At 45.4% G+C, this 23,528-nt stretch overlaps 1 protein-coding gene across 1 annotated transcript in view; it reads right to left on the bottom strand.

The window, feature by feature from the left end:
- HOMER2 (homer homolog 2 (Drosophila)) overlaps positions 1-17,683 on the bottom strand; it is a gene marked incomplete at its 5' end in the record, with an annotated part of 34,877 nt that extends 17,194 nt beyond the window's left edge. Inside the window, 2 exons of the mRNA XM_010159157.1 lie at positions 394-525; positions 17,527-17,683. Coding sequence (XP_010157459.1) covers positions 394-525; positions 17,527-17,683 — 289 coding nt within the window. The remainder of the gene's footprint in view (positions 1-393; positions 526-17,526) is intronic.
- Between the last annotated feature and the right edge of the window lie 5,845 nt (positions 17,684-23,528).

The raw sequence follows: 23,528 nt of genomic DNA, 5'->3' as shown, positions 1-23,528 counted from the left end.
CCCTAATGCTAACAGTCCTGGTTCCCTTCGCTTTTGGTGCCGCTTTCAGCTGAAATGGTCACCCAGGGCAGGGAGATGCCAACAAATACTTCAGGGTTCAGGTTGTTTCTGTAAACATCTGAAAACACAAATGCTTTCAGCCATGCTGGGCAAGATACCATCGAGATCACCTCACAGGTACCATCATCAGATTTAATGTATAGTTTTGACCTTAAAATTTGAAATACTGCTTGCTTCCGTACATACAGACACCAGGTAATTATACAGGAGATGGGCACAGGCGAAGAGGACTTGCAGAAGCATGCCACTCAGAAGAGCTCGGGTGGGTACATGCAACTCTTCATTAATTAGAAACAAGGTGACCCTTGAAGAAACACAGTGAGCCCCCGGTACCTTCGTCAGCTGCTGCTCGGAGGGAAAGCCCAAACCAAACACAGTATTTGCTCTGCTGTCTGCCCACTGGCCGAACTTCTGCGACGTTTTAGTGAAGGTCATGTTGGGTGTGATTGTGCTGTTTATGATCACCTGTTTAAAAACAGAGCAAAAAAAGAATTAAAAAATAGAAACCATATCGGAAATGCATATCCTAGCAACGATATCATCCAAAGCAATTAGTAGTCTAAATGAGGAAATTGATGTATTCAGAAGATCTTTTTTCCCCCAAAACAATCCGGTTTCTATCTTGTCTCAGTTCATGCAGGAATTTCGATGGTTTGTATTCTTTATCCAAAGCCCTGCCATGGTCTGGACTGTCCTGCAGTTCAGGAACATCACTGAGCTCAAAGCGACAGCAGGGACAGGAGCCAGGTAATGACCCTAGTAGAAATGCCAATGCAAAATCCTCTTTTTTCTGGATTACAAAGGCCCACGGCTATTCCCACACCCCCGCCAGCCACCCGGGATGGCCGGAGGCCTCCAAGCAGGGGGTCCACCAGCAACACCTGCCCTCAGACTGGAAGAGCAAAGAGATAATTCCGCAATTCTCCATTTGGCCTCAGACATCCACAAGTAGGATGCCTGACACATGCCAGAAATTAAACAAAAAAAACCCAATTAAAAACAAGATAAGGAGAAACTGATGGCTAAATAATGAGTTAAACTTGGGGGGGTGGTGAAGGGCACCACAAACAATGCACATGCAGTGCCAGGTGTGAGTCTCAAGTCAAATATTCTGTCACTTCACACAAGTTACTCCATATCTGCTTCACCACCGGCAACCTTGAAAGCAACAGCGGTTCTTGTAATTAAAGAAATAGCCAACATGAGAGACTGTTGGGATGAAGTCTCTAAGGAACTTAGTGGAACAAGCATAAAATTGTAATCTTGCAAAAAGGAATGAGATATACGTCAGTTCGTTCTGAAAAATCTTAATTTTATTTTCAAGATACATCATTATATGAGTCTAGAGACTCCTTCCCCTGGAAATTAATTCATGTACAAAGTTTTTCCTGCTCACAGAAGAGGAGCTTTCTTTAGTAATGCATAACATCATTTCCAATATGCAAATTATGCAGTCATTAAGCCAAATCTGGGGGACAGTTTAATTAACGTGATCAGGAAGTATCCTGGCAACATCCTTTACTATGTATTCTAAGTCCTACACTACCATTTACATTTAGCAAAAAAAAGTGTGAATTAAATCTACCAGAGAAAGAATTAAATCTACCAGAGAAATGTACTTGCCTCCCTCCCTACCCCTAAATTCTGACCTCTGTGTTGATGCCTTTATTTGCTTTCTTCGAAATTGCTCTGCTTCAGTGGTTCCCTCTTTTTGCACCATCTCTTTCAAATAAAACGTGATTTTCTGCCATTTCCTACCACTGAAAGTTCCAACAAAAGGATCAAACCAGAGCAGGACCAGGTGACTGGTACTCCTGAAACTGGGTTTTGGCATGAGAAAAAACAGGGCAAGAAAGAGGGAGAGGTGATTCTGCAGCCAGCGCTGGCCAACACGCACCATACAGACAGCTTTTGGGGCCAAAACTTCTTTTTGGATGGCTGGATGACAAGCAGAGGTGTAAGCGAAGCTACCCAGACGCGCCCTCCTCCGGCTAATTCACACCGAGAAACCCAGCCAATGTAAAATCCAAGTGTGATTTCAGAGCTTTAAATTAAAAGAAAATCAAAGATTTGATGTAGGGTTTTGACAATGATGACATGAGGATGGCACGATGCAGTCACAAGAACAGGAAGAAAAGCTACCACCAACCCAGAAAAATCAGGATGCTTTCCAAAAACTGTAAGGAAAGTGCTACATGTATATTTCTTCTTCAAAAATCTTACATCAGACATGAACTACTTACAAATGTTTAGCTTCTCAAGTTACAGAATTTATTTTAGAAGCTATGAAATACCTAGAAATTTCAAGCTATAAGAAGTATTATTTTAATCCTACTGTGCCTATCACATTAGACATCTGTGGGGAAAAACTAATGAAATGACCCATTCTATTGAAAAGCAAAAGCTTTGCTCACTGGAAGCAGAGTCTGAGGAGAATAAAATTCTTCTGTGCCTCCTACAGTAATCATTGAGTAAATACAAATATAGAAAAAAAGCACACCAAAGGTATCTTTCGGACCACAGTCCAATATTATCAAAGATAAAAAGAAGGATGAAGCCTGCAAACCGTAAACCGAGGAACACCTCGCTGGGTGATGAAATGCACTACATCAGCTCAGCACCTCAGAGGTTAATTTTTTCTGTAGCCGGCGCGGAATCCAAGAGAAGGTTGTGGTGATCACACACCTTCAAGAAACTGACAGTTCATCTGTTAAATTTACAATAAGCTGCAATTAGTGAAACTGCTTGGAAGCCGGCTCTACCTTTTCTTTTTTCCCTCCCTTAAATCCTCCTCTGCCAGTCAGGCACTTCAGACACACTGCGTGCCTACAGAGAAGTGAAAACCCAAGCAGAAGTTCAGGAGATTAAATCAGAGCTCATGGGAACAGTTCAGAGGAGCTGGATGCTGCGGGTACATCGCACTTACCCACCCGGACTTCCTCCCCATCCTCCCCTCCCTCACGCTCGCAGGAAGATGCCGTAATATTAAACTCCAGGAGCAGCAGCCTGTACGTTCCGTTCCCGTGTAAATCTGGTCACCGTTCCAGGGCAGAGACGCTACGCTGGCCAGGGAACAATCACTTGGGTTGTGTTGAGGAGAAAGAAAGGGTGTCACGATTCCAAAGAGCAATGAAAAGCGAGGCTTGCAAGCACTCCTGTCAGGTAACCCAGCCTAGCCCCCCTCGGCTACATGAGACCAGAAGGAAAGGACCCCCCACCACTCCATCTCCCCAGCAGAAGGTCTCCAGCCAGGGCAGGAGGCAGGGGGAGCATTTGTGGCCACCACAATGGGAAAGTTCAACCAAACCGGGAAATTTTTCCTTTTTCATGCAAGGATGAGGCAGAATTTCCAAGTTTCAAAGGAAGAAGGAGCCGAGAGGACGGGCGCAGAAGGGAAAGGGCGCTATCTGAAAGCTGCTGCGGGCAGGATAAGCCCGCAGGCTCTTTCCCAGCCCCACCTGCAATCCAGTATTATAATCCTGTAAGGAAAGGCCACTCATCAATTCAAATGGGCTCTTATGAAGTAACTTTGCCTTTGGTCCTTGTTCCTATGATACGCACACGGTGCAATTCTGGCTGCATCAGAAAACAGAATAAACTTGTGGACTTTCATCCAGGATAATGGATTCAAAAGACAAACTACTCTCTAATCAAATGTAATCAATCCCTGAAGTGGTTAAAGAGTTCTCCCTAAAGACAAAGGCAAAGAGGAGCATAACACAATAAGCACCTTACAGAATAATAAACTCATTCATCATACCGACCGAGTTGTCTACGTGCCGTTAAAAAAAACACCCGCCTTTGCTCTCATCGACATGCAAGCGCATCAGATGGCGAACATTCCTGATACATCCGCCTAAGCCAAACACATTCTCACACTAATTTCGCTTCCTCCGGGAGAAAAACAAACCCGACAGATCTAAATTTTTATCTGAAGACGACACAGAAGAATGTTCACAGTCCAAGGTAGCGCGCCATCAACCCGAAATGACTCCAGACGTTTCGGAACACACCGGGTATGTTCATCAGATAAAAGTGAATGCAAATAAGCTGGCATAGACCAGAACATTCATAGGCTGGAACACACCCATCCCGCTGCCTTCCCACGGAGAGAACCTGCCAAATAAATCAAGCAGGGAGAGGTCACAAGACGACCCGAGTGCGTAGATGGAACAAAATAACGTATTGGCAGCTCACGCTGCTCGTAATGTATGAGCAGCGCCCGTATATACAGCTGCCATCTCTTTCAGGGGATGCTTCGAGGATTTAGAAGGTTCCCCTCCCACACTCCTTGTATCACAACAGGACACTAACGGGGAAAAGCCAATGTGGCTCCTGAAATTACATTTTCCCACGTCAGCGTTTCACCAATGTAAGGCGACCGTGCGTGCCGGCTGGCTGGAGTACAGGGGGAGCGGAGCTGGAGCACACGGGGATTTGCCGCTTGGCAAAGCGAAGAAGACCAAAACAACAGCTAAGAAATAGCTAATGAATATATTATCCAGTATGTTTTGGAACTGCCTTAAATGAAATGAGAAAAGGGCCCCTTGCTCTTGGGAATCGTTCAGGAATTTCCCCTGTAAATTCCCATCACCTGTTACTCTGACATAACCGCACCTCCAGAAAGGCTGGAGCAGGCCGTAGGATCTACTCATTAAGAAGTCACTACGTTAAAACCTCCCCATTTCATTTTCACACCTCTGAATATCTGCTTTCCAGTTTGCAGCCCTTGTGAAATCTAATTTCCCCAACCCACCAGGATGCTAATCTTCGGTAAAAATGTATCCCAGGCTAAAAACAGCACTGAAGAGTGGGAGAAGCTGCAAATCCTCCGGCCACAGCTATCACAGGCTCAGCAGGTTCTTCCAGCTCATCAAGTTGACGTGAATCAGAAGGGCTTTGTGACATTGCATGTGAAGGTGAGGAGGCAGGGATGGATTCGTTGAGAAATTATCTCTCTATCCCAAATGTACAGCAACTCCCTTGAGGAATTAACCCACCTACGTTTCCATGATTTGCACTGTCCTTTGCAAATCTGTCTGTCCTTCCCATCCTTCCTACCTCTGCTGAGAGCTTCTAGACTCGGATGCAACATCTTTTCAGCAACCTGTCACTGGGATCATGTCACGTCTAGTCCTACAAAGCCAGCACACACACACATTGTTAATCAAGACAGTGCTATTAAAGGGGAAAAAGAGAGTCCCTTGCTGAGGCCACCTGTACAGAGTAAGGCAGGAGCAGCACAAGGACATGCCCACAGCAGCTTAAGAACTTGGGAATGAAAGAAAGAACAGCCTTTGGCCAAAACACTGAACCTGTAATGCAGGAGGATTAAGTATAGTTGTTTAACAAACCAGGGCCAGCAAACATGATCAAATCTTTCTCCCCGCCCTTTCTGCTAGGTCTTTGCAGAAGGTCCTCAAGGAAAAAAACGTGGGAAAACTGAAAGCAGTGAGAGCACTTGTAGGTTTGCTGTATCTGCTGACACGCACACGGTGCTTCACCTGGGACAGGCTGAGGGTATGGAGTAATTAAGATTGTAAACACATGTTAGGGACAGCATTGGGTTTCTCCATTTTGCTGTTCCTCCTGCTCCGCTCCACCGTTTGCGCACGACGGGAGGGCAGAGCAACGGCTGGCAGGGCGCACACTGCCAGGCTCTTGCTTTGGTTACCCCTCGTTTTATCCCTACCGTGCTAGTGAGCCTGCCCAGCCACCGCTTTCGAGGGTTTCTGATCTACACGGTTAACCAGGACAGCAGGTATTTCACCCATCAACAGACCTCAAAAGCTTCCATGGCTACATCCTCTATTTCTGCGGGAGGCGGGAGTGGAAGGGGAACCGCAGTGATTCATCCGCACTCGGCAAAGAGGAAGATGCCAGGACTCCTTGCGAGCCGCAGAGGACTTGCTGCAGTCCAAAGCATTTATTTCCCAACCTGAGCTCCCTCTGCAGAGAGGAGACTCACCGTTTGTGGATAAAGCATCCCGCATCCTGCTGCTGCTTGCTTCCTGGGGAAAAGGGCTGCACATAGCTTTTTTCCATCCTGCATCAACTTGCGTCCCCAGGATAATTCAATGAATGATGAGGTTCGTTTTTAACCCCAAGTGCCAACAAATCAAACAAACCCCACACAGTTCTTGCCCTCCTTTACATAAAGAGATGTAAAAATAGCCCCCACCCCTCCAATAAAAAGACTAATAACTGGTTTTCCTCTGGTAAAATATTTCTGTGGTAAAGCCCTCACTGAAAACCCATCTAAATGCAAGGAAAGTGGGTTCACGATTATGTGAATTCTATTAAGTAAATCTCCTGCTACACCTACTCCATTGCACTCTTTTTCTTCCCAAGGTAATTAACATCTCTGCAGTCGGCCTCCCATCTCCTCCACCCAGTCTAAATCTCTAAAATAGCCTATTTTTGCTTTGACATCTGACTAGAATTTTTTTTTCCTTTCAGGCACAGCACACACATCCACCCACCCACCCGATTCAAAGCACCAGCAGCTGCTTCATGGAAGAAAACCTACAGCAAGGATTTTCAAACCCTCTACGCTGGAACAAATTGTTACCCAGGAATTTCATGCAACATTTGACAAAATACATAAACCAAGATGCTTGTGTGTTATTTGTACATGAGCAGTAAGAGTTCTAACTCATTAGAAATAGGGAATACAGTGGAGACTATTTTTTCCTAGTGACTAAAATCTGGGTGAGGGAGAAGGTTGAGTTATCTACAAATGGATAAAATTAAGAAAACCCCTCATATCACATTCACACTTTGGAGGATTTAATAAAAGCATATGGCCTTTGTGCAGAGTTTAACCACATCCCTATACGAATCACTTCAGCACTGATTATTTTCTGCATCCTTCAGATGCATCCTGCGGCTGTAGGACAGCAGCTTCACTGAAGGTCCCTTTGCAAAGGTCAGAAACGGCATGGCCACGCGGCATCGTTAAAGACTCTTCTGCTCTTTAACAACCTACACACCCCAAGGAGCAGTTGGCAACGGGATAGCTTACCGCTTCCTCTCCAAAATCTGGAAAAACTGTCCCTCGACATGAGGAATGGCCAAGATGGGCAGGTACCTTATTTTTAGGAGTTGACGGGATCTACTTGGCATCTTCTGAAGCACCTCGAAAGCGGTCACCATCAGATGACAGCCCAGGAGAACCAGCTCTAGCAGTGATTTGGAGAAACACAAAGGTAACTGAAGATACCAGGTACCTATGGGATAATGTAAAATACCAACCCTTCTGCATCCTCAGAAGTGCCACATCCCTTATTTTGCTGTTAGAAAAGATCATCTTGTTCACTCCTCAGGGAGCATCAGCTTTGGACTTCAACTGGTATTTAATGGTTAACAGTCATTTATACTATTCCTCATTTCTCTTCTAACAACCCCTGTGCCACTGGATGCGACTTCACAATCCAGAATCAAGAAGGAAGCGATGTTTGGGTTGTGGAGGGGTTTTTTTTGGTAAAACTATGAAAATATTGCCTTGAATTGTGTTTGATACTCAAATTTTAAGAATACACAATGCAGTGTAGTTTATTTATAAACTCCATCTGGCATGACTTGATTAGCATGTCTGATACATTAACTCTCCGAATAGGGATTTCCGAGTATTAGATACCTCTGGGACTAGAGCAAGGGGGGGAGAAGGGAACAAATAATTTGTATAGCTGTTTCAGTGGACAAACAATCCTTAGAGTTTCATACAGCACATCTTATAGGAATTATTATCTTCAGTACTTTCAATAGCTGAACTTTAAAAAAAAAAAGGGGCAGGAGCAAAAATCCCAGATTAGGAAACAAACAGCTAACCAGTGCTGCACTTATTGCAATTCTGGACAGAAGTCCCTAATTCCCTGGGAGGAGGCTGTGGAGAGCTCGAGTGGATGGACCATGTGCTCAGGTCACCTTTGGGCACAAGATTCCTCAAGCCCCTTGTAATTTCTTCCAGAAGAAAAAGGCAGCACAATGCAAAACCCTCAAGAGAGCTGAGCACCACTGGGCTCGCTGGAGTCTGGTGAGCAGGTACGGAAGGTTTTGCCATCTCTAGGTTTGCCTATTTCAGTCTCATCCCACTGGTTTTGCTTTGATCAGTTGAAGAAACCAGAAAGACATCTGTAAACTCTCCCGTGGTGTGTCTGTGTTGATGATGTTCCTAAGAACCCTGCTTTTCCCCCCCGACCCCCCCCCAATTTTCACCTAACTCCAGGCATGGATTATTTTCACCAAGAAATTGTTCAAGATTCTTCAAAAGCTTTGCAAAATTCAAGGACCATGACCTAAACCTTCGCTTGATTCCAGGTCTCTTTACAATAGCATCACACGGTTTAATTAACACGTTCAGACGACACATTAATACTCGAGTCTGGTGATCAGAAACAACTCTGCGAGGCAGTTACGTGCTGAAACACTTCCTGTTAGAGCTTTCCCCGAGAAATTTTATGGAGAGGTTTTAAAAAGGAAAAATCTACCCAGACCAACGTTCCCCTACTTGCTGGTGAGCGGTGCAGCAAGAAATCCTCTAGCACCACGGATATTTACCTCCTGCCCCCCGTTTTTAAAAGAGTAGCAAATTGTGATTCGGGAAAGGTTTCTGCAACGTTGATCTCCTGGATTCAGCTGCCTGTGGTCTTTCCAGAGCCAGGGACACGTGCACGCGCTGTACATACGAGCAGAACAAGCCAGATCGGATCAAACGGTGGCAGATGTGCTCCTGCTCGTCTGTCAAGGATCCAGCTGTTGCCAGCACTTTGTTATCTGTTCTCCTAAGCCTACTAACCGTCTTCTGAAGGATTTACTTCCAGAAATAATCCAGACAATGAACAGAGGATTTTTCACATTTCAAAGTTAATAACTTGGAAAAAGATTAATATAGAAACATTCAAGTGATATGAGTTCTACAGCTCCAGATGCTTTTTTTTTAAAAAAACCAAAACACATCCTCAGCAGATGATCAGGATTTCTGGTTGATGCAGTCTCCAAGGACCCAACAAATTTCCTACCATTTACTTTGCTTCATTTCTCTGCCTTTTTTCTCCTTCACCTGCAGCACCAGGTCTTGTTTCTGCAAACATTTTTAAATTTTTCCTTCCATTCCCAATTCATCTCCACCAGTACTGGCAAATCTGAAATCACCACTGCAGTTAAGCCTCAACAGTGTATTTTTTTTTGTCCTCTGAACGCTCAAGGACCTGCTCACACAAGCACACCCAGTGTTACTAGCTCTTCCTATCTAAATCGGTCTTGGCAACTTGAAAATTCTCCTGCAGACACAACTCAAGGCCATGTACTATACTCCCCGTTATTAAATCCTACACCTCCCCTCAGTCTGGATTGCTGAATACTTGATAGCACCTTAAGCAAATAAAGGATGAGGCAAGTGGGTAGTCTCATCCTCGGCTGACAGCTCTGCTTCGCCTGTAAGCTGTATTTCTTCATCCGCAAATGCCAAAGACAACGTTCTCAAGTTATTTTAACGTCTAGAGAGAAACACAACCTCAAGTAACTTTAGTCGAGTACACCGCAAACACAGGCAACACAAATATTTTAAGATTACCAGGGACTGTTATTTTCCTTAGTTCCATTCACTCTTATTTCAAAGACGTCTCTGAGAATGTGAAGTCCTGGTCTATGTAGCAGAAGGATGCAGTGCACACCTCGCTGTGGTGACACACCCCCCACTCCCTCCTGCCCCAGCTACTGATCCTCGTTTTAAACTGCACATTTCATTTTCGATTTGCATCTCTCCTGCTTCAACTTCCACCAACCCCAACGTTCGCATTTCTCTGATACTCCACAGGACGAATGGTTTGTCTCTTACGTCTTCGGAGCGCAACGCTCTGGGCACATCCTGCAGCCCCGAGGTGCCCACGCCATGCAGACACCCTCCTGCCTACACCCACACCCTGGGTGCAGGGTCGCTACTGACCCAGCACCCGTACACCCCAGCCTTCCTGGGAGCAGCAACCTCTGCCTGGACGGCACCAGCATCACCCGCTGATGGCAAGCTTTCCTTAAATTCAGAGTTCTTCCTGAATCCTTCCCGGTGATGCTACAAATCTGGAAGTTACACCACCACAACTCTAACATCTTTAAATGAAGTCAGGAAGTAGTTATTAAAAACAGCAGAGTAAAAATATTGATTATTTACTGCAAATTGCTCCACTGTCTGAATGAGAAGGATGTGCTCCAGCTTAGGTTAGGCTGGGGAGCTATGACTCGGGGCAGGACACATGTTCTTCTCTTACCAACATACGAAACGAAGGAGAACTTGGCTACAAAAGGAGCAGCTGCCTGTCAGAGCGCAGCCCCATCCAGCTTCATTATTTACAGCAACAACAAACCCAAAAGGGACTGCAAAAAGCGGCTAGAGACTCTGCAGGCATCTTTTGCAAAGTCCTTTGTTTAGCACGATTGGTACTAGAACATGTCTCCAGCAGACAAACGCTGCTCTCCGGTACAGGCTGGGAAATCTGAACTGCGAAAAGTCCACGCTGCAGCTGCCTTACGAAGCAAACTCATCCAAGGAGAGTGGATTCCATGGCATCAAAATATTTTAAAGGCTCTAGTATGGATTCACAGGATATACACGCTGATATTATTACAGTTGCTGTCTCAATGGTAAAGTACTTATCTGTTATATCATGTATATATAAAGATCATAAAACCACAACTAATACTTTTACTTAATAGCCGTCTCGCTAGCATAAAAGCAACGAGCTGTTAATTACAATATACACACAAACCATGCACACTGGAAGACAGGATTATGCATTAAAACTGTATTCTGTACCTGGTTTTGTATTTCAAAAGATGTTACTTTCTTTTCAGGGAGGGGGTTTAATTAGTTCCATTTGCTGGAATTACTCTTTGATGGCTCCATTATCATCTCCAGTGCTAATAACCATGTTGAAATTAGCTCCAATAGTTCATGAAATACTTAACATACTATGATAAAGACAAGTTGAAGCCCATCAAATATACTCTGTAGGACAGTAATCAGTCAGACCAGTACTGGAAATCTTGTCTTCTGGCATATGACGGTTTCTTTTGTGGACAGATATGGCCAAGGCTGCAGGAATCCTGGATCAGTCAGCTCAGACCTCCAGATGTCAACACCTGGACACCTTTCCACTGGCTTACCCTAACGCAGCACCACCCTGAAGCCGGGGATGTCTTCTGGGCTCCTCAAACGCTACCAAGTGTCACACGCTGCCTTTTGATGAAAGGTCCTGTCTGTGCTGGTGCTCCGAGCCTGAAGTGTAAGTGACACTGAGCCCCACACCCGTTTTATGGCTGGCACTCTTTCTGGGATGACCAGAAAAGACGGGATTTCCCACCCAGGCTGGAAAAAACAGCACGAAGGGCTAAATAAAGCACGGCAGAAAAAGTTTTGAAAAAAAGACATACCCATCTCAGTTACCCAGCAGTGAAAAAAGCTTTGAGAAGCTGGAATAAAAAAACCATCTTCTGCTAATTTAATCAGATTTTAGCAGCAGGGGCTCTCTGGAAATCATCATCCTGCCAGTGCTGCAGTCAGCAAAATAACCTTCATGATGAGGAGTGGGGCCCCTCGGCACGTCAGCGGCCACAGACCCCTGCCGCGCCGCGCTCCTCCGGGACGCAAGCAGCATGCAGCACTCCCGACAAGCCATGGCCATCGATAAAACTAGGGCAGGCAAAACGGGAAATAAAAGAATCTCTGTCCCTTTGACAAAACACACATACATGCTCACCCACACCCTTCAAAATCAGAGCATTTAATCCAGCATTTCTCTATGAACATTAGAAGAAAAGGCAACACATCCCTTTGTAAGGTCACTTTTTAGGGGTTTTTTCATCCCTTTTTGTTTTGCTACCCAAGGCTGTAAAACATCTTCTGACCTTTCCACTACAGAATTATTAAATATGAAAATTTAGATAGTTAAGAAGCTTAGGCATATAAAAAAAGTTTAAGTATTTTAAAAATATAAACCACATTACATCACTCCACCTAATTCATCAAGCACGAGGTCAGACAAACGCACATGGATACTTTGAATGCCAAGAGAGAAGGAGATGCGATTGTTTCTGCTACACGTTATCGCAAATCATAGAATCACAGACTGGTTTGGATTGGAAGGGACCTTAGAGACCATCCAGTTCCAACCCCCCTGCCATGGGCAGGGACACCTTCCACTAGACCAGGTTGCTCAAAGCCTCATCCAGCCTGGCCTTGGACACTTCCAGGGATGGGGCATCCACAGATCAGACCCATGAGGTCTTAGAGGCAGAGTTAAACGCTGCCACACCAACGCGGGCCCCTGGCGAGGTACATGTGGCCAGGAGGCTTTTTTAATTCAGTGCCAAAAATTTTGTAACATCTAAATTACTTGGTAGTGTTTTCCTGAGAAAGAGTTGCTATTGGTTTAATGGCTCAATTTACGTCAATGAATGAAAAACAAGACCAGAAAGAACTAGCCAGATGAGGGAATTTCATCCGTGCTACCATACCCTGCAATTTTTTTCCTGTGAAAGGAAAACTGCTTAAATCTAAGAGTCACCTTTTGGCAAAATACTCTAGGATATTTTTAACAACTATGTCTTAAAATAATTCCATTTCCACGGGCAAGGAAAATGACTTGTTTTGAGTCTCTGAGCACAGCACTGGAAGAACTCCGAATTGCCTCTCGGTGTGCCTGCCTCCAGTCATGAGAACAAAAAAAGCGTGGTCATGAAGAGGTGGGCAGCTATGCAATTAGGTAGCAATTAGGTACAGGAACTGAGAAAGCCAGAAATACATCAAATATCAGCAGATTTACGTATCCCTCCCTGGCTTCTTACCTCCCTAAGCATCTGCTCCCACATGCTGCTGGGGCTCTGTCCCTGCCAGCCACATTCTGCTCTGGAATTCACACCGTCGGTTCTTGCTGTGACCCTCACCGACAGACCCACACGTGCCACTTAACCCAACAGCCTCACCAGGTTATGTCATGTACTGTATTCACTTTGGGGAACATTACCCGAATACTGATGGGTGAAATCTGTCCCATCTTCTCATTCTTACTAATTGCAATTTACTTCAGAAATAGACCCACTGATTCTGCTTTCCCAGCACAGCAATTTTTCTGGTTCTCTCTTCAATACTTTCATGCGCTTACGTCCAACTTAGCTGCTGATCTTCAATATTCAAGGTAATTGTTAGGCACTAAACTCTTTTAAATGATCTAGCAATGGGGAATGAGTGTCGGCTGACAATTTTTTTTTTCCTCTGAAACACAAAGTCTCTGTTTCTGTACCACATATTTACCAAAATTACTCTGGCAATCTATTCATCTGTTTAATCCTGATTTTAATTTTTTCTAGTCACCCGTTTAAGCATCTCACAGAGACAACTTAGGACTGGCATCTGAGATGACTCGTGCTGTGTCACTTTGCTGCTGCCAGCTCAGAATGTCTCACTGTACACTTTATTGCTGGCTATTAATTTTTAAGATAGCTTTATGTTCCTTCTTAACAACTTACTTCTCAGAAGATGAAAACGATGCTGTTGCAACCACAGGCTGTGTAGAAATATAACATCTGAATATCTGAAAATGAGGGCAGAAGCTTGTTTCTGAGGGATTATATTTCCTTCTCAAATTCTATACAGAAACACGTTTCCCAGCCTTTCCCCCTTGTCTATATTGTTTGGACAACACGTATTTCCAGTTTGTAAAAAACAAACCAACCCACCAACCAGGGCACTACCTTGCATTAATCCAGAGGATGATGGAGGATATCGGTCTGAGTAATTTCCATGCTTTCAAACTTCCTTTTCGCCTCTAAAAGGCAGGCTAATGTAGGTCACTTTTAATGAGGAGCCCTGTGTGTGGCTTCCCCCACGCACTACACAGCAACGGGGCACTTAGGAGTTCATGTTCTCCCTGCATCATGACCGTACTTTGTCATTTTCCAACAGGGTTGACTTTTGCCCACAAAGCTGGGCACTTTCATATGGCGAAGTCTCTTGGCTGCCTCATTAACTCTGAATCAGTGTGTGCCCTCGCATTTTACTGTATCATTTCCTCCAGCATTCATTATGCTGTGGTTTAAACAGCCTCTGGCTAGAAACTTCTTAAAACATCACGATGAAATTACTTTCTCAACAACATACAAGTCAATTATAATGTAATTAAAACATATACTAACTTATTCCCTTGTTTGGTAACGGTATCCTGGTTAAGATCACCCAGTGCATACTCCCATGGTACCTGTGAAATCTGTGCTACGAATTCTAAGCTACTGTCCACAGCCCCTGCTTTTCTGTGAAAGACGCAGGAATTATAACGCCTGTTCTCTTCCAGCTTTGCAAACACAAGGAATTAAAGTGGCACAAGCTGGTTTGAACCTCGGGTCTCCACTTGTCAGTGCTTGACACCCCAGGCATTTCAATGGAGTGTTTTGTCCTTGGGCTGGGAGGATTTGGCAGATCCCTGGCACCTGGAAGGCAGACGCTCTCGCCGGGCTGCCCTCCATCACACTGGACTGGTTTTCAGCATAAGCCTCTCACGTATCCCTCTGCAAGGGAGGAGGTAAGCTCCCTTGACTTCACGCTGCTCCCTGCCTTTACCCTAGTCCCCTTCCACCCCATTCTCCTCTTTGTCCATCGTCACCCCCCCTGCATGCACCAGCTTGGCAAACGGGGAAGGACCCGAAGGCCGTGTCCTACCCTGCCAGGCAGCAGAGCCAAGCGCCCCCCTGCCCCTCCGCCAGCCCTGCTCACAAAACAAGTTCCCAATATTTACGCCTTTAAACACATGGGATCAGGGGTTCCCTTGTTCCCCCCCTTCAGCCCACTCCTCCCGCGGCACCCCTCCTCACTGCCCTGCGCTCTGGGTGTTTTGGGGATGAGGGGCAGCGAGCTACCAGGAAGGAGAAGGGGACAGGCTGGGAGAAGAGAGGATGGGGCTGCAGGACGGGGGACTGCAGAGGGTCCAGACCTTCGGGGACAGCAGCAGCTGCCCGAGGAAGCCGATTCCTGTGAGAATGGCAGCCCATTGGGTTGGTGGTGCACCAGGAGGCAAGCAAATACTCATCAGGTTGACACTGTGCAGCCTGCCCCGCGCTCTGCACGACCCCAGCGTTAACGGGTTTCGGCAGCCCTGGGCTACCTCGTGCACTTGCAATTCAGCGCGCTGCCCAGAGTGACACGTCAGATGCTAACAGTAAAATAAAGCTTATGCAACCTGGTAACGAACAATGTTTAAGTGAAGTGCCCTGTATTCTTGATGACTTCAAAATATTTTTGTTGTTACTATGTAATGTCAATATAAGGTAAAGAAAAACCCAAACAAATTAACAGCTGCATACAAGATGGATTTAAATGAGATTTCTTTGCAATCCAATGTGCATCGTATATCTTTGTCTAAAATAAACTGTTAGAACAGCCCCTTTGCAGTTCAGACAAGGATGGAGAGTTGCAAGAGACACATCCTTTGTCACCACCTTCCTTCTAGGGCCAAGTCCCTTCAATTACTTGAGCTTCATCTTTTTTGTCTTTAAAACAGAGATAACTTCTGCCCACGGCAATGCTGTGATGCTAATCCATCCGGTGTTTGCCAACACACGGAAGACACTATTCTAATAAATGAGATGTACAGAAAGCAGGACAACATCAGTCGATGCTGTCTGTATTCTCCATCACAGTCCTACCCGGCTTCATTTCTGGCTAGAAAAGTAGGTCAAAACACTAAACAATAGTTGTTTGAGGGAGAACAGCAACTTTTAACTTATTTGGGTATGAACACACTCCTTTTTCCAAATCAGCACTCCTACAACGGACAGGCAGGGTAACTGGGGACTCCCCGGAGGCGAGCGTGAAGGCAGCATCTCTTCTCGACCTGTTCCTTAATCAGCAAAGGTTCAATACAAGAGGAATAATTCATGTGGCCAGCAATTGATTCTTGCTCAAGAAGCCTCGGGGGAGAATTTTAATCATGGAAAGCTCACCTTCTCCTGGGACATGCTAAAATGGGGCAGAGGGAGTTCCTTCTAAATGTCTTTTGGGCAGATCACAAAGCAGAGCTTGGATGCCCATCTTGTACCCAGCACACACGCTGCAGTTCTGGGCAGGACCTCTGGCTGCGGGCATACGCTTCCCCTGCAGCTTCCCCCTGCCACATACAGTAATTACTTTCTTTTCAGTAATTGGTCTTAATGCATGCATGCACATCCACCAATCAAGCGACACACTGCTGCGAGAACAGCGGTCCTGGCTTGGAAGTCACGCTCGCCTGTAAAGCCAACAGCCCACCAGCACCAGCTTTGCCTGAGCAGGAGTATCCGTGGGGTGTAAGCAAATCTGGGGGAGGCTCAGCTTTCCTCAGCAAGTGGCAGGGTGCAACCCGAGGCAGCCAGGGCGGTTAGTCGGCGTTTCTGGAAATGAACAACCCAGCACCAACAGCGTAATGACGGCACTGCACCGATGTCAATGAAACATTACCATCAATTTAAGCAGGCAGTATGGCTGATTTATAAGCCAATATATAACCAAATATAGCGCTGGAGATGTTTGGAAAAACAAATATGTGAAACAGGCATGACAGATAGAAAAGCTTTATTAAGGGATAATTTCTGCAATCTCTGTCTCTCCCAGGACAGTGATATTTTAACACTCTCAGCCGAACAGGAACACAGATAAACAGGCTGTAAACTTGTCTCATTGCCCTGTGGGCTGTGCTTTGGCAGAAATGACCGATGATTTTTGGACTCAAGTGAATGTTTTAACTTACACCTCTGACAGAGTCTGTTAGGGAGATCTGCTAGTCCCTCCTACTTTGGAGAGACTAATCAGAGGGATAAATCTAGTGTGTAATAAAACCAGTTGTCTCAGCAACCCATTCAACCAGGATTCCTACAGGAAATACTGCAGCACGCTATCTGGTAATGCAAAACAAAATAAGGAAAAAAAAGAACGAAAGAGGGAAATCTTCACGCCCAATTTGTCACCTAAGGCTGGTGAATTCCAGTGCGAAAGCTGAAGAAAAGCAAGTGCTAACCTGCAAACAGTTCAACCAGGCAAAAGGGAATACGCAGTTGGCATTTACTGCACATACCTGTGTCCTCATTCCCTTTAAAAAGAACATTTTTTGCCACCAAAAAGGCCCCAGCTTTATCTGCCTGATACGGGTGGTGGTTTTAGATTCTGTGCTACGCACTCCATTTGGACACTTAAACCTCTTGGCTCATTAAGGTCGTGAAGTCAAACTAGCAAGAGGTAAAATCAATTAAGGCTGGCAAGATCACTTTTAAGGTGCCCTGTGTTTTACCCATTATCACTACAAGTGTCCAGAATGGATTATATTTAAAAAGTGAGCATTCATGAACTTCAGTGCTTAATGTAGCCCATCTACGTTTCTCTTCAGCCAGGGCTGACAGTCACCATCCTCTCCGCACAGTAAACACGCCGGGGTACCATCAGCCTCCTACCTTGGCTCCATCCACACTGATAATCCGATAGCTGTTTCTCGTGCTGTCATAGAAGTAGGAAACAGTTACAGCCTGCTTGCTTGCGGGAACCCAGTTCTTCTTCGTGCTGGGGTCAATTTGGAAGACATGGGCTCTGGTGGTGAAGATGGGCTGTTCTCTGGAATAGGGAGGGACAGGAGAAATGGATGCATGAGTCTGCAGAAGATGAAATGTCCCAGAAGCCCAGCCTTGACCAGGCATGTTGAAAGCACAAGACAGAGAGCACCTGGCAATCCCCCAAGTGAAAAGGCAGAGCGGTGACGCTGCTGAGGCGTGATCCAGCTTGGGGTACCTCTCCCTGGCATCGCTAAGTGACGTTCAGTGCCCTGACATTACTGCCATAGCCCAGGACACAGTTGGCTTTTTTCCTCCCCATGTCATGCTAACTCAGTACCCACCCTTTCCTGAAAAAGATTTATTTCCAGAAAAGGACACTCGCATGCATTCTTTCTTTCCCCATCCATGTTTTGCCAAAAACAACAAGCAGCCCCCCACGGCTGGATTTCTTCCTCCCACACATTCCTGGGAACCGGTGCCTACAGCCAGCGTTCCTCTATGGATGCAGCAAGGATCCCAGCGACCCACAGGCCTGGTATAATTACTGAAACACTCATCTCTGTCCTTAGAACCCCACTGTTTTGGGGATGCACATAAACATTTCATCAGATGCAAAACCAGTTCATCATCCCGGGGAGCGACGGGGAAAAGAAACACAACCCAAACCCTGCTGCTGATATATACTGCCTTTCAGTTCAACCCTGGGAGGATGATGTACGGCCCCTGCCAGCTCCTAAACACCAGCCCTCCTCGGATACTTTTTCTCATCAAGAAATCTGTTCACACAGTGGAGGGGGTTTGTTTTACCTTCGACACGTGACGATGCAAATCACACGTAAAGGCAGACAAGATGCAGGACGAAAAGAGCAAAACGTGAGACACACAACGTCATCTAGGCTAAAGATCAGAATTAAGACTTACTTAAAGGCCATAAAAATAAATTCACCTATACCTTTAATCCAACTTCAGAAGTAGAAGTGCACTGTGAATCAAGCTCTACTGCGCATTTATATACGTTTTTATGCTTTAGTTCTCAAAAGCTACAGTGTACAATGGTCTGTATTAAGTGTAGCGCTCAATATATTCTTATCACACACAAAATGTTATAACATGAATAGTTACACTTGACAGAATTACAACAGGATTCAAAACCAACTGTCCTACAACGGAGTTACCGCCCCAGAATGTTTACCACATGGAAACGGAAAACGCTGCTGGGCTGAATTCTGCACAAGGCAAACGAAGAGAGGTGAAAGGCCAGAGAGATCTCCTCCTCTCATATGCTGTTCTTTCCTACTCATACAAATAATTATCTTCTATTATTCTCGGTCCCATAGTTTTGGAACTGTGTTTTTATAATCTTCAGCTCCTTGTGCGTTTTTAGAGCAGAACAACTTCAGGTACTGTATGTAGGAACTGTACCAAATATCACACATGATCTCAACTGTTGGCAGTTAAATTAAAACCGAGGGGAGCAAATTTACAAATCTCAAACAGATGAAACAATTTAAGTGTAGAATTAGCTCAGGAAAGATGGAGTGAGCTTGCAAAGCCCAGCAAAGCCTCGGGAGGGAGAAAATCAAACAAGGCTTTTTTCCCTTGCAAGACACGTGAAGTTACACATTTTTTCCAGGAGCTGCCATGCAGGTTTCTGGGTGGACAGCTGTGCTGAACCCCGTAAAACACATGAAATAAACTGAAACTGCAATGGGATTGTCATGTCACAGCTGTGAAAGAGTAGCATTTGCTTCAGGCCTTCCCTATCAGTAACTCACTGAACCTGACTCTCCTTTCACACTAAAATCGATGCCGTCCTCAGCTGGGAGGAAAGAAGGGGCATGTCTCCGGAACATTTTTAAAGTATTTCCATTGCCCGTTGCACAGGATTAGCAGCGGAACACCCATGAGGGTCGTGGAGCTTGTCTGCAAGAAGGAATGCAGGCAGGGGAAGCTTCCCCCAAGCTGCTTGTTCTTGTACTCTAGAAAGACGTACTTTCCCCGAGCGAAGAATAATTTTGAATTTATTTCGCCTTTTACTTAGCTCTATATTTTCAGTGGATTCTAATAATAATTGGCTTTGCTAATGGTAATATGACCTATATACTGCAGTCTAAATTTTCAGGTTTCCTCCACACAAATGTACTCCACAAACAATTTTAACTCTGTTAACTCACCTTAACAATACCAGAAAAGACTGTTTAAACTATGCCTTGCCTCTCTGCAGCAGGAGCACTGAGCACATAAAGTAAACCTGGGGATAATTAAAGTAGAGTGAAGGGAAAAACTACCTCTCTTCGTTTTTTCAGGAGTCTTAGAGCAGCTACTGTTGTCAACAGGAGCTGTAATATGCATCCAAATGGATAAATTAACGAGGCTCAGGGCTCGAGATAGCCAACTATCCATTCACGTGAGGCCTTTATGAAAAAGTGAAGGCAAACACTGGTTGTGTTTCTAATCCTTATGATTATTAAACAAAACAAAAATTTGCATTTTGTCTTCCTGGGTGCAAACAGCAGCCCTACCACTCACAGTGATAGTGTGCTTGTTGATAAAGTATTTAAAAAGAAAAGGAAATGCGATGTGTAAACTTGGCATTTTAACTCATTCAGGGTAAGTGAGCTGTTGACCTTTCATTGAGACTCCAATGCGGAAGGGCCAGTCGGTTGTTTCCACTTACGCCTTTGACCTTCCTGCCATAAGTGGCTCCACGAGGCAGCGAAGTCCCAGGATTGATATTTAAGCCCCTGGAGCAGACAAAGCACCCCCAGGACACAATCTCCTGGAAGGATCTCCCCGCACTGGCTTGTAATAATTAAGGAAAGATGCATTTCCGCGGCCATGCCCGCCCTGCCACCGAACCCACGTGCAGGTCTGCCCTCAGCTGTTACCCCGAGGAGCCCAAACCCATCAGCAGGGCCTGGGAGCTGGCACCGGGAGCCGGTTCCACCGTGCTTTCCCTCACCACGGCGGGTCAGCAAAGCCAACGGTGTTGGCAAACTCCAGTGGTGCAGCCTTTAACATGGGGGGGTGGAATATCCACCTTCATTGTGCCCCAGACTCCTTTGACCAGTGAAGCACACCCCATCGACCACAGAACTGCGGCACACAATTCTCAGATGAAACACTGAATTAGACACTTTTAAGCCACTTACCATGGCCTCAGAGAGCCCCAAATTGAGCATTATTCTGCATTACTCACTTGCAACTTTTGATATTTAAGAAAGCACTTTACTGACAAAGGAATGACTTCTTTTTTTCCAAGATTTCTTTCCTTTTCATTTTATCAGAGGTTCATCAAGTTTTATACTTAAAACAACAGCCATGCTAACCTGAAATTCCCGCAGCACATCCTGCATCGTTCGAGCCTCTGTAAACTGGCCCTTACGTGCCAGGGAGGAAGGGAACAGTGGTGCTGCCAGCTGGGCTGCAGGCTCGTAAATCAGAAGACAAAGAGAATTTTTGAACGGTTAAAGTCTCATGAATTTTAACCGAAGTTGTTAATGATTGATTAAATACTCTTTAAAAGAACAAAAAAGTCTGTTTAAAAATCAATTTGACAGTAACATCCACTGTTTAGAGTAAAGCTGCTTGAAAAGTAGCGAGTAGAGGGCTTAATTATAGCTAATATTTATTTCTTTAATAACACAGATTAAGACAGAAAATGCACTCTGATAAGCTTTTTTTAATTACTAAATATGGCCAGCATGTTGTTTATAAATATGATTGCAATTTTCAAGTCATGGTTTTACACATTTTGGTTGACTGTTAATTTCTGTCCTTGTGTCATACGAGACAAATCTCAAGTAAAAAAACCCAATTATTCTCCATTAATGTAGAAATATGTCATAAATCTTTTCTGAAGGATTTAAAAGCAAAAACCGAGGCTCTGGAGCTAACTGCATCCACAGCTGTGTGAGACACTATCACTTTCTGGTTAATATACAACCACGGCAAATTTTACAAATGTGCGACTAGCTGCAAACCATGTGTTTTATATTACTTTTCCTAATCAACTGCAATGAGCTCTCAGTTAGGGAAAGTTCAAATTATTTAATTCAAAGTTGCTTGTTTATCATTTGAACCATGAGCACAACCAGTGATTTAAATCACATCAGCTGTGAAGAGCCTTTGCTGACTGCCAGCTCTCCCCACACAAATACTAGACAGCTTTGCATTAGCTGCCTCATTTACCAGTTGGAATGAATGGATTTTTTTAAAAGAACGTGTCCTCATACAGCTGCCATTTGGTGGCGGATGCACATGCCTGCAGACAGTGCGTCAGCGTAGAGTTTTTGGAACGTGGCGCTTCCTGCTACAGGCCAGCGTCACGCACGCACTGAGGTTTATACCACCTGACAGCGCCAGCAGATCTGCAGTGGTTTGCTATAACAAGTATTAGATAATGAGGGTCTTTCAAGAAAGAGGAATAGGCATGAATGCAAATTCCTGCATTGTGACATACCCCCATCACTGGTCACGATACGAGAAACTTTATTCGCTAAACGCAACATGATAAACCTGGTGTCAAGAGTTATTTGGATTGAGCGTTGTGACTACTGCCTAACCACAATAAAAATAACTCATCATTCACGATTATCTGCACACATAACGTAGTTTGGAGTGCTATTTGTATTTATTTATGATAGTTCAAAAATAAGCCATGTTGCTAAGAAGAGGAGCGTTGTTCCCACACCACCCCTCCCCAGGGGTGGCCAGCTGTGCACGCACGGCTCTCCTACCAGACAGCTGCCCTCGACCCCCATGTGAAAGCCAGCTTCCACAGCCACCGAGCGTTACCTGTACCTCTGCCTTCTCAAAAATGCGTGCGCAGCTCCAAAGGCTACGAGCACATTAGTGGGAGGGCAACAGGGTCAGCCTTGCCAGTGACAAGCTGTGGCATGAGATGCCAATGTCCGAGGGACGGGGTGCTAGCGAGGGCCCCCAGCCTGTTGCTCTGAGGCATGCCAGCACCCCTAAAGTCTTACAGAGGTGAGCCAGGGGCTCCTGAGGTAACAGGAGCCAACAGGGAAACACCAGTGAAATCCCTCAAAGGAATGAAGGAGTGCTGATCTAAGAATGTGGCATGGCCGACAGCCCAGCCCACACGGTATGGGCAACGAACAGGAAGACTTGGAAGCCACTTCCAACTTCCCAATAGAAAGTTATGACCTAGTGGCCATTACCAAAACGTGGTGGGACAAATCCCATGACTGGAGTGTGGCTGTCGAATGGCTACAGGCTGTTCAGAAGGGACAGGCGAGGCAGGAGGGGTTGCCCTCTACATCAAGAAATGGAGAGAGTGTGAAGAGCTGTCTCGGAAGAAGAGCCACGAGCCTGTTGAAAGGTTATGGGTAAGAATCAGAGACTGAGGCAACAAAGGGAACCTTCTGATTGTGTCTAAGGCCACCTCATCAAGGGGAGCTTATTGAGGAAGCTTCTTACTCCAGCTACAGGAGGCATCGTGCTCCAGGCTCTCATCCTGCTGGGAACTTCAACCACCCCAATATCAGCTAAAGAAATAGCCCGGTGAGCTGTGGGCTATCCAGGAGACTCCCGGAGTGCACGGAGGGTAACTTCTTAAGCCAGGTAACAGACAGCCCTACAAGAGGGGATGTGATACTGCAGCTGTTGTCACCAATGCAAGTGATGTCAAGACTGGGGGCAGCCTGGGCTGCACTGATCATGCACTGGCGGAGCCTGCAGTTGTCCCGGTTTCGGCTGGGAGAGTTAATCCTCCTCCTCCTCGTAGCTGGTGTAGTTCTGTGTTTTGGATTTAGCTGAGAATAATGTGATAACACCTTGCTGTTTTGGTTGTTGCTGAGCGGTGCTTATGCTAAGTTTGGAAACTACTGGGGACTACTGACCTGTAAAAAAAGAAAAGAAAAAGCTGAACATGAGCCAGCTGT

Source organism: Eurypyga helias, unplaced genomic scaffold, assembly GCF_000690775.1.
Source record: "Eurypyga helias isolate BGI_N326 unplaced genomic scaffold, ASM69077v1 scaffold3429, whole genome shotgun sequence".
Taxonomy (NCBI): Eukaryota; Metazoa; Chordata; class Aves; order Eurypygiformes; family Eurypygidae; genus Eurypyga; species Eurypyga helias.
This window is presented reverse-complemented; position numbering and strand designations above follow the sequence as displayed.